The sequence below is a fragment of the Prionailurus bengalensis genome, chromosome E1 (genome assembly GCF_016509475.1).
Source record: "Prionailurus bengalensis isolate Pbe53 chromosome E1, Fcat_Pben_1.1_paternal_pri, whole genome shotgun sequence".
Taxonomy (NCBI): domain Eukaryota; kingdom Metazoa; phylum Chordata; class Mammalia; order Carnivora; family Felidae; genus Prionailurus; species Prionailurus bengalensis.
The window spans coordinates 23,561,348-23,572,691 of record NC_057347.1 but is presented as its reverse complement, the minus strand read 5'-3'; the positions used below and the strand labels follow the sequence as shown (position 1 = coordinate 23,572,691).

Genomic DNA, 11,344 nt, shown 5'->3' with positions numbered 1-11,344 from the left:
ACTGATTAACATATGCTGCTGTAATAGTCATTACTGTATTCACATCAGCCATGGCTTAGACTATTTTCTGGTATCAACTGAATACTATCACAAAATATGCACCTTCGTGATTTTATTGGCTCAACAGTAATAATCTCTATAAAGAGAAAAGTAAACATCACCTCCCAATGTTGACTGAAAAAGATGCCACTTAGTCTTTCACTTCATATACTACATGATAAGTCGTAAGAATAGATTTTTAAAATATATAATCACCAAGAGTTCATAAAATTACATTCAATGTATTAATACTATTATTGGTAAGTTATTAATAATCTATGAAATAAACAATATCTTTTATTTATAATAACTTTTTTTTTTAAATTTTAGAGAACGCATGCATGAAAGAGAGCATGTGCATGCGTGAGCAAGAGAGAGGGGGAGAGAGAGAATCTCAAGCAGGTTCCACGCTCAGTGTGGAGCCTGACACAGGGCATGATCCCATGACCCTAGGGATCATGACCTGAGCCAATATCAAGAGTTGGACATTCAACCAACTGAGCCATCCAGGCACCCCAATAACCATATCTTTTAAAGCATGGTAAATCTAGGGAAAGCTTTTAGAAATAAAAGTCTATGATGGTCAGTAAAACATTAGAGCAAAACATTTCTCCTACATTTATATAGCCATTTCACCTATAAGGCTGTTTTAAATATTGGATCCTTTTCAATTTTCTGTACTCTTTCAGAAAAGAATAAACAAGAAAAAAGTAAAAATTTCTTCTGCATATTTTGTAATCACAACAGTAAATATTCACAACTACGTTTTCAACATCTGAAGCAAAATATCCAGATGGGAATCCTAGACAAAGTAGCTTTTTTACCTGGAACCAAACTCTCATTGTAAATCCAAGGCGGCATTCTGGGCTGAACAGGATCCTGTGAGGGAAATACTCCCACACCTAGAAGATAAGAAACATTATTTAATGTACATAACAGTCCATGCAGAAGATGGGGAAATCGCAGAGTCACTGTTTTTTATAAGAGCGCTGGCTGGAGATACTAAAAAAAAGTCACCAATACAATGAAAATATTTGGTTTCTAAATTTCTCTTGTACGTTAACTATGTCCTAAAGAGTAAACAAAAAAAAAACCCTAAGATGTACCAAATCAATATTCTGAATCATACAAGGCTTGCACCATTTCATGTGTATTACAAATTAAAGAAGAAAACATGACAGCTGGTGGTTTAAAAATTACCTATGTAAAAAAATGTAATTGCTCAAGCTTTACCTGCAGCTTTTAATAATATTTCTTTGTACAGTCTGACTTTTTTCCACCTGAATATGACACTGCTGCCTTGGATGTATAGGATTTTTTATTCTGTTCAGTAAAATATCCTCCAAAAGTTTGCCTCCTAGGCTGCCCAAATTCTAATTCATCTCTGCAAGCTAAGTTTATAAAAATTTGGACCTTTTAGGCAGCAGTGTGTATGATTTATTTCACAGAAGCAAAATCATATTCTCATTGGTGACTTTTCCAGTTAAATTTTAACTTTCAACCCTTATGGAAGAATAGAAAGTGTAAGAAAGGAAAAAGCTTTTATAAAATAAAAGGAAAAGAAATTTTAAATCAGGAATAATTCTGATTAAAAAAACTGGTTATCAAACATTTTTAAAAGGAATAACTGCGGAAAGAATTCAGAGCAAAATCGTAGGGGTTAATTGGAGAAAGGAATGCATTAAAAATATTTTAAGCACAATACTGATTAGCAAAAATCAAGCAGCATTCATTTTAAGATTAATGCTTAAGGTGTTAGCATTTGAGCGATATTTGGTTAAATAAACTTTGGCTGAATATTTCATGAGCTCACCACTCTCTTCAATGGATAGGTTTTGGTCTGAAGTCTTTTCTGCCTCTGCAATGGTGGTACCACTTACACGTCCATCTATAGCACCCCCGTTTTTGGCCGTTAAACTGGGATGGTTCTTACTGGAACCTGGGCCTAGGGCTTTGTGACCAACGTCAGAGGTATTTAATTTAATTTGTTCCTGCCCAGATGAACTTATATCACAAGATACTAGGAGCTTCTCCTCCAAGGAAGGGCCTAAACAAACAGCATGAAGGGTTATTTGTATATAATTGCAAATTTCTGATTTTTTTCAATCATCCATTTCCACCCCCAGGTTCTAAAGGGTAGACCCTGCCACACATAATGTAGATTTTTGAAATAATCCCATCACTACACACTTGTATAGGACCTGAAAGGCTTTAGAGAGTTTAGAGAACTTAAAACATCATTACCTACTTTGGTTCTCAGGAATTCTGTAAGCCAGCAGGTCGAATGGTATAGTGGAAGGAGTACTACCTTAGAAATCTGGTGACTTATACCAGAGACACTTCCCCTCACGGCTGGGGAGGCCTCTGGCCAGTAACATCACCTCTGGGTCTGTTTCTACATCTGCCAACTGAGGAAGTTTGGACTAAGTCCATATCTGCTACGATCTTTCTCAGCACAATGTCTCAAGAAGCAGTGTATTAGTGCCTCCCATCCCCTTTAGTTCACAAGTGATACACCTGAGGTTCAGTTTCAAAATATGTCCAAGGACACACTGAAAATAAATGGAGAACCAGGCGTCTGACCCCCAAGTGCTCTACCACCGAACCAGAGAGCACTTTCTAAAGCAACTCTTCTTGGCTCGTTACTCTGAACAAAATATTGGTGATTTTCCCAAACAAGAGAAATCTCATGTAGAAATCAGTTTGCTTTTAAAGTTTGAAAGTGATTTAAATAGCTCCTAATTTAGGAGCCAAAGTTTTAAATCATTTTTCCAGAATGTGAAGCTCCCAGAATTAAAAAATCGATATTCTTATTTTGGTGAATTTCAAGAGTACTCATATATTCCGGTACACATTTCCTTACCAACATCAGTGTATTACTCTACTTATATAAGAGAAGTAAATTATCCTAGATTATTTTAAGAATACTTTCATTAACATTCTAGGAGTTACCTGCTTTCTGTACATTGTATGAGGCTGCAGCAGTAGAGAAAGAAGGAATTTGCCCAGGGACACCATGTAAGGCAAAAGACACTGGAATCTGACCTGGAGGGAGAGGCTGTGCTCCAGCCTTCTGTGTATGCAACTGGCCAAATGGGGTGGTGGGATGGAAAGACTGAAAAGGCTGGGAAGTGGAAGAAGGACCACATGTGGGAACTTCAACGGGCCCCTGCATAAAGTCACTGAATTCTTCTTCATCAAGAAAGGCAGGTGATGGGGAGACAGTTTTAGTAGAATGAGATGGTGTGGGATAATCTGCAAAACGGAAAATGGCAATGAAACACACGGAAATGAAAATCAACAAGGAAAAAGAAATTAAGATGCAGTACAATCCCAAAAGAATATACTGAAACATGAATAACAGAAGTGAACAAGAAATAACATGTAATGACAGCCAAATGGAATTATTAAGTGAATGAAAAACACTTTGATGGCTATTTACACATAATTCATTTCTTTTCAAAAAGCAGTTTTATAGCTATTTTGCATTTTGTTCAAAAACAGAAAAATGTAAAACTCAAAACTTCTTTCCTTCTTTTATTAGGTTAATACCACTTTTTTCCTCTGAGACCACTAATAATTTACATGAAAGTAGTGATTACTTTTTTAAGTGGTGATTACTTTTGACACCCAAGTGATCTGTTGCATAATATCCTCTCAACCAATATGTTCCATATATTAGAAAATCTACCTATATGTTGCTGAATATGTTTTGGACAAATATATACTCTGATGATTAATTATGCCAGTCAGAAACAATGCATGATACATACTTGTCATTTTTGATGTATCATGACTAATCCATACACTTTGCATATGTAGTTCACATCAGTGAAGTTACCACATGAGGAATGAAAATTACTAAAGAATATTACACACATTACCAAGGTGATATTATAAAAAGCATCAAAATCAGGATGCCATAAAGGGCTAAATCAAACAACTCAACAGTCCTTTTAAGAAAGTAAACCCTGACTGAGGACTATGTTTAAAAGATCTTTGGCTCTAATGTCTATCAACATCATTGGGGCTTTTTACTGTTAAATGTGAGATTTACTTATGTAATAAACCTTCTCTACAGGGGCATCATTTAACAATATCATTTTTGCTTCTTCATATTCTTTTTTAAAAATCCACAAAATTTAAATAAAGCAACTTTAAAAAACTAGAGTCACATAGAGGGGTGCCTGGGGTGGCTCAGTCAGTTAGGCGTCCAACTCTTGATTTCGGCTCAGGTCACGATCTCGCGGTTCATGAGATCCAGCCATGAGATCCCCCCTCCCCCTCCCCCACCCCTCCCCACCTCCGTCAGCCTCTGCAGTGACAGTGCGGAGCCTGTTTGGGATTCTCTCTCTACCTCTTTCTTAAGACAAATAAATAAACATTTAATAACTAATACATAAAAACTAGAGTTACACATAGGCAGATAAAGGCAACATCATCCCTATCTCCATCTCTGTCCTTCCATCATCCACATCCAGATTCAAACTGGACTAAGTACCTCTCAATCTGCCCTTTTTATTACTGTTGAGGTACAGCTAACACATAACATTATAGTTTCAGCTGCACAACACAGTGATTCGATATTAGTACACACTGTGAGATGATCACCATAGTCTCATTACCATTTCACCAAAGTTACAAAAAAATTTTCCCTTCATGAGAACTTTAGGCCAACTTTCAAATATGCATTACAATATTATTGACTACAGTTCCCATGCTGTACCTTACAACCCCATGACTTATTTTTTTTTTAATTTTTAATTATTTTTTAAATTTACATCCTAATTAGTTAGCATATAATGCAACAATTTCAGTAGTAGATTCCTTAGTGCCCCTTACCCATTTAGTCCATCCCCCCCTCCCACACCCCCTCCTGTAACCGTTTGTTCTCTATATTTGAGTCTTTTATGTTTTATCCCCCTCCTTGTTTTTATATTATTTTTGTTTCCCTTCCCTTATGTTCATGTGTTTTGTCTCTTAAAGTTCTCATATGAGTGAAGTCATATAATATTTGTCTTTCTCTAATTTCACTTAGCATAATACCCTCCAGTTCCATCCACGTAGTTGCAAATGGCAAAATTTCATTCTTTTTGATTGCCAAGTAATACTCCATTGTATATACATACCACATCTTATTTACCCATGACTTATTTTATAATTGGAAGTTTGAACCTCTTGACTATCTTCACCCATTTCACCCACGTCCCCACTCCACCCTGGCAACTACCATTCTATTATATTTTTCTGTTTTATTTTTTTTTTCAGATTCCACATACAAGTGAAATCATATGGGATTTCTTTCTCTGTCTGACTTATTTACTAAGTCTAATACCCTCAAGATCTATCTACATTGTTGCAAATGGCAAGATTCCATTCTTTTTTATGGCTGAGTAGTATTCCGTTGTATACATATACCACATCTTCTTTACCCATTCATTCATCAAGGTACACATAGGTTGCCCCCACACCTTGGCCCCATACCTTGGCTAAATAATGATGCAATAAGCATAGGGGTGAGTATATTTTTTTGTCAGTGTTTTCATTTTCTTTGGATAAATATCCACTTGTGGAATTGCTGGATCATATGGTAGTTCTATTTTTAAGTTTTTGAGGAACCTCCATGCTGTTTTCCACAGTGGCTGCACCAACTTATATTCCCACCAACAATGCATGAGGGTTCCCTTTTCTCCACATACTTGCCAACACTTGTTGTTTCTTGTCTATTTGATACCAGCCATTCTAACAGGTATAAAGTGGTATCTCATTGTGGTTTGCAATGTGATTTGCATTTCCCTAATGATTAGTGATGTTGAACATCTTTTCATGTGCCTGTTGAACATCTGTATGTCTTCTTTGGCAAATTGTTTATTCAGATCCTCTGTCCATTTTTTTCCATTAGATTTTTTTTGCTATTGAGTTATAGTTCTTTTATATTTTGGATATCAGCCCTTATGGATCTATGATTTGCAAATTATTTTCTCCCACTCAGCTGGTTGCCTTTTTATTTTGTTGATGGTTTCCTTTGCTGTGCAGAAGCTTTTTAATTTGATACAGTCCCATTTTTTTAAAAGATTTTTTAAAGCTGGGGAGCCTGGGTGGCTCAGTCGGTTAAGCGTCTGACTTCGGTTCAGGTCATGATCTCACGGTCCGTGAGTTCGAGCCCCACGTCGGGCTCTGTGCTGACAGCTCAGAGCCTGGAGCCTGTTTCAGATTCTGTGTCTCCCTCTCTCTCTGACCCTCCCCCATTCATGCTCCATCTCTCTCTGTCTCAAAAATAAATAAACATTAAAAAAAATTAAAAAAAAAAGATTTTTTAAAGTAATCTCTACACCCAATGTGGGGCTCAAACTCACAATCCTGAGATCAAGAGTCATATGCTCCATTGACTGAGACAGCCAGGTGCCCCAAGTCACTTGTTTATTTTTGCTTTTGTTGCCTTTGATTTTGGAATCAGGTCCAAAAAAATATGGCCAAAACCAACATCAAGGACCTTATTGCCTATATTTTCATTGGAGAGTTCTATGGTTTCAGGTCTTACATTCAAGTCTTTAATATATGTTGAGTTAATTTCTGTGTATGGTGTGAAACAGTGCTCCAGTTTCATTCTTTTGCATGGGCTGTTCAGTTTTCTCAACACTGTTTATTGAACAGACCGTACTTTCCCTATTGTGTGTTCTTGCTTCCTTTGTCATAAATTAATTGACCATGTACAGTTGGATTTAATTCTGGGCTCTCTACTCTGTTCCACTGATCTATGTTTCCATTTTTATGCCAATATCATACTGTTTTGATTACCACAGCTCTTTGATATAGTTTGAAATCAGGGTACATCACGCTTTGAGCTTTCTTTCTTAAGACTGTTTTGGCTATTCAAGGTCTTTCGTGGTTCTATACACATTTTAGGATGGTTCTATTTTTGTGAAAAATGCCACTGGAATTTGATAGGAATTGCGCTGAATCTGTTGAATGCTTTGGGAGACATTTTAAACAAAATTAATTCTTCCAATTCATGAGCACAAAAACATCTTTCCTTTTTTTGTATGTGTCTTCCTTAATTTCTTTCATCAATGTCTTAAAGTTTTTAGCATACAGGTCTTTCACCTCGTTGGTTAAATTTATTACTATTTTTATTACTATTTAATTCTATTTGATTCAAGGGTAAATGAAACTGTTCTCTTAATTTCTCTGATAGTTTGCTCTTAGTATATATAAGCGCAACAGATTTTTGCATGTTGACTTTGTACCCTATAACTTCATTGAATTCGTTTACCTGTTCTAACATTCTTTTGGTAGTCTTTAGGGTTTTCTATATGTAAAGCTTTTTCACATTTTTAACTACTTTAAGTTGTTTTAACATTCATGAAAGTCTAATGTCACAGAAGTAGTCTTTTTTTAAAAAGGTTCTCATCTGCCAGACTTCAAGCTGTATTACAAAGCTGTAATCATTAAGACAGTATGGCACTGGCACAAAAACAGACACTCAGATCAGTGGAACAGAATACAGAACCCAGAAATGGACCCACAAATGTATGGCCAACTAATCTTTGACAAAGCAGGAAAGAATATCCAATGGAATAAAGACAGTCTCTTCAGCAAGTGGTGCTGGGAAAACTGGACAGCAACATGCAGAAAAATGAAGCTGGACCACTTTCTTACACCATCCACAAAAATAAACTCAAAATGGATGAAAGACCTAAATGTAAGACAGGAAGCTACCAAAGTCCTTGAGGAGAAAGCAGGCAAAAACCTCTTTGACCTTGGCCACAGCAACTTCTTACTCAACACATCTCCAGAGGCAACGGACACAAAAGCAAAAATGAATTTTGGGACCTCATCAAAACAAAAAGCTGCTGCACAGCAAAGGAAACAATCAGCAAAACTAAAAGGCAATCAACAGAATGGGAGAAGATATTTGCAAACAACATATCAGATAAAGGGTTAGTATCCAAAATCTATGGAGAACTGATCAAACTCAACACCCAAAAACCAATCCAGTGAAGAAATGGGCAAAAGACATGAATAAACACTTCTCCAAAGAAAACATCCAGATGGCCAACTGACCCATGAAAAAATGCTCAATGTCACTCATCATCAGGGAAATACAGATCAAAACCACAATGAGATACCACCTCACACTGGTCAGAATGGCTAACATTAACAACTCAGGCAACAACAGATGTTGGTGAGGATACAGAGAAAGAGGATCTCTTTTGCACTGCTGATGGGAATGCAAACTGGTGCAGCCACTCTGGAAAACAGTATGGAGGTTCCTCAAAAAATTAAAAATAGAACTACCCTATGACCTAGCAATTGCACTAGTAGGTATTTGTCCAAGGGATACAGGTGTGCTGTTTCAAAGGGGCACATGCAGCCCAATGTTTATAGCAGCACTATCAACAATAGCCAAAGTATAGAAAGAACCTAAATGTCCATCGATGGATGAATGGATAAAGATAATGTGGTATATATATACAATGGAGTTTTACTCGGCAATCAAAAAGAATGAAATCTTGCCATTTGCAACCATGTGGATGGAACTAGAGGGTATTATGCTAAGCGAAATTAGTCAGAGAAAGACAAATACCATATGGCTTCACTCAAATGAGGACTTTAAGATACAAAACAGATGAATATAAGGGAAGGAAAGCAAAAATATAAAAACAGGGAGGGGGACAAAACATACGAGACTCATAAATATGGAGAACAAACAGAGGGTTACTGGAAAGGCTGTGGAAGGGAGGATGGGATAAATGGGTAAGGGGCACTAAGGAATCTACTCCTTAAATCATCATTGCACTATATGCTAACTTGGATGTAAATTAAAAAAAAAAAAAAAGGTTCTTATCTGAAAAATGGGAATACTACATGCTTCTCTTTCAGATCCATGAAATAGAACCTTTAATGCTTCCAGGTAATGCAAAATGAATACCCAAAATTAATTAATTTTGTTAAAAAAAAAAAAAAAGCTATGATCCAATGAATTCCAACCCTTCCCAATAATGGTTAGGAGAGTGTAGATTTAAGCTCTCAATTTGGGTTCTCAGAGCAGCACTGGTAGAAAACAGCAGTAATGGAAAACTAAGAGCTACTATGAGTATTAAAAAAAAAAAAATTATGTTTATTTATTTTGAGGGAGAGAGAGACAGAGTACAAGCAGGGGAGGGTCAGAGAGAGAGGGAGACACAGAATCTGAAGTAGGCTCCAGGATCTCAGCTGTCAGCACAGAGCCCGACACAGGGCTCGAACTCACAAACTGTGAGATCATGACCTGAGCTGAAGTCGGACGCTCAACCAACTGAGCCACCCAGGTGGCCCTACTATGAGTATTTTTTAAATGGATCCTACTTAATAAGCAATAAGGCTGCAAAGGCTAAATAAATGTTTCTTTGCATTTGACTGGAATTATGTTAATCCTACGTGGTACATATTTTGGCTTATAAACTCTCACAGTTATATATGTGATAAGTACAAAATTATGTGATAATTTGTATAGTCAATATTTTATGATACGGGGGGAGATTAAAAGATGACTTTGGTGGGTAAAAGGCTGGAAACTCTTTTTATATACTTTAGGCCTAGGTTAAGTCTCTAACTGGAGAAACTCTGGAAACTTCTTGGGTTTGCTTCAGAAAACTATTTTTTTGGATAAGAAGCAATTAACTGAATGTATGTTGACTGAACTCATGAGTCTATTTAAATATCAAAACACCAATTTATTATTTAACAATGAGATTGTTAAACTACACCTAGTTGTCCAAAAAGGTCATTCTCTATGGTCAGAACATGCCCTAACAATGACCACTCCTGTCTTCTCCTTCTTCTAAGTTCCACGCAGGGTACAGTTTCAGCATTCCAAAATCTATTTTTAAAAAAAATTTTTTTTTTCAACGTTTATTTATTTTTGGGACAGAGAGAGACAGAGCATGAACGGGGGAGGGGCAGAGAGAGAGGGAGACACAGAATCTGAAACAGGCTCCAGGCTCTGAGCCATCAGCCCAGAGCCCGACGCGGGGCTCGAACCCACGGACCGCGAGATCGTGACCTGGCTGAAGTCGGACGCTTAACCGACTGCGCCACCCAGGCGCCCCCCAAAATCTATTTTTAAATTACTTCTCGACTAGCTTATTCAGCTTAAAATTTTCATTTTTACTTATGTTTTTCCTGTCTGAACTCAATCTGATTCCTAATATCCATTCTCTTTTCAATCTTGCTGTATATTTTACTTTGTATCCAAGTATATAATCTAACAAGTGAAATTAATAGGACAGAGTTAAAGCTGTCCCAGAAAGTCAAGAACTGGTTACTGTGCCAATATTAGATTATTCCCTCCTGATCCCATCTATAAAAGGTACTACAATATATGGGTTTAGGATAAAATTTATTAATGTAATATATGCCAGCAGAAAAAAGTACTTGGTTGGCTGAATGATTTGACAACTCTTCACCTATTAATGATATGTTATTCTTAACCCCCTGTAAATTTTAAACATCCAAATCTTCACTTAGCTTGAAGGATTAGATGAGCACTGACATAATACCCACACACACTGGTCAATTAAACACACAGAAAATCACCTTCCAATGAAAGAAAAAAGTTTTTTTAAGTTTTATTTATTTTGAGAGAGAAAGAGAACACACGTGTGCATGAGCGGGAGGGGTGGAGAGAGCGAATCCCAAGCAGGCTCTGCACTGCCAGCGCAAAGCCTGATGTGGGACTCAAACTCACGAACCTTGAGATCATGACCTGAGCTGAAACCAAGAGCCAGATGGTTAACTGACTGGGCCACCCAAGTGCCTCCAAAATAAAATAAAAAAAAAAATTTTTTTTAACGTTTATTCATTTTTGAAAGACAGAGAGAAACGGAGCACGAGCTGGAGAGGGGCAGAGAGAGGGAGACAGAATCCGAAGCAGGCTCCCGGCTCTGAGCTGTCAGCACAGAGCCCAATACGGGGCTCAAACCCACGGACTGCGAGATCGTGACCTGAGCCGAAGTCGGACGCTCAACAGATTGAGCCACATAGGCGCCCCTCCAAAAGAAAATTTTAAATTAAAATTACCTGGTTTCTTAGGGTGCGATGCTGGAGTAGGATGCATTTTAGCATCTCTGGAAAACCCATCTAAATTTCCTTTTATGGCTTCCAAAGCATCATCTCTACTCTTCTCTCCTGTCTAGAAGACAATAAATGTATGGATATATCTTCACTTATGTCTCACTTCATCCTAGATCCTCCCAAATTAAAAGTACAGAGATTGGTCTATTTTCAAAATTTTTACCGCATACTTCTGATAGGGAATTCTCTG

At 37.1% G+C, this 11,344-nt stretch overlaps 1 protein-coding gene across 34 annotated transcripts in view; it reads right to left on the bottom strand.

Moving 5' to 3' along the window:
* Positions 1–11,344, bottom strand: part of SYNRG (synergin gamma) — an 86,538-nt gene that overhangs the window by 49,074 nt on the left and 26,120 nt on the right. For 12 of the 34 annotated variants that reach the window (XM_043583778.1, XM_043583766.1, XM_043583767.1 and 9 more), the window contains exons 6-9: positions 11,101–11,212; positions 3,085–3,294; positions 1,853–2,086; positions 864–941 (exon numbers count right to left, since the gene is read on the bottom strand). In XM_043583778.1, the coding sequence (XP_043439713.1) occupies positions 864–941; positions 1,853–2,086; positions 3,085–3,294; positions 11,101–11,212 (634 nt within the window). Of the gene's footprint in view, positions 1–863; positions 942–1,852; positions 2,087–2,991; positions 3,295–11,100; positions 11,213–11,344 lie in introns of all 34 variants that reach the window. The other 22 variants (XM_043583761.1, XM_043583768.1, XM_043583771.1 and 19 more) reach the window with 5 other exon arrangements.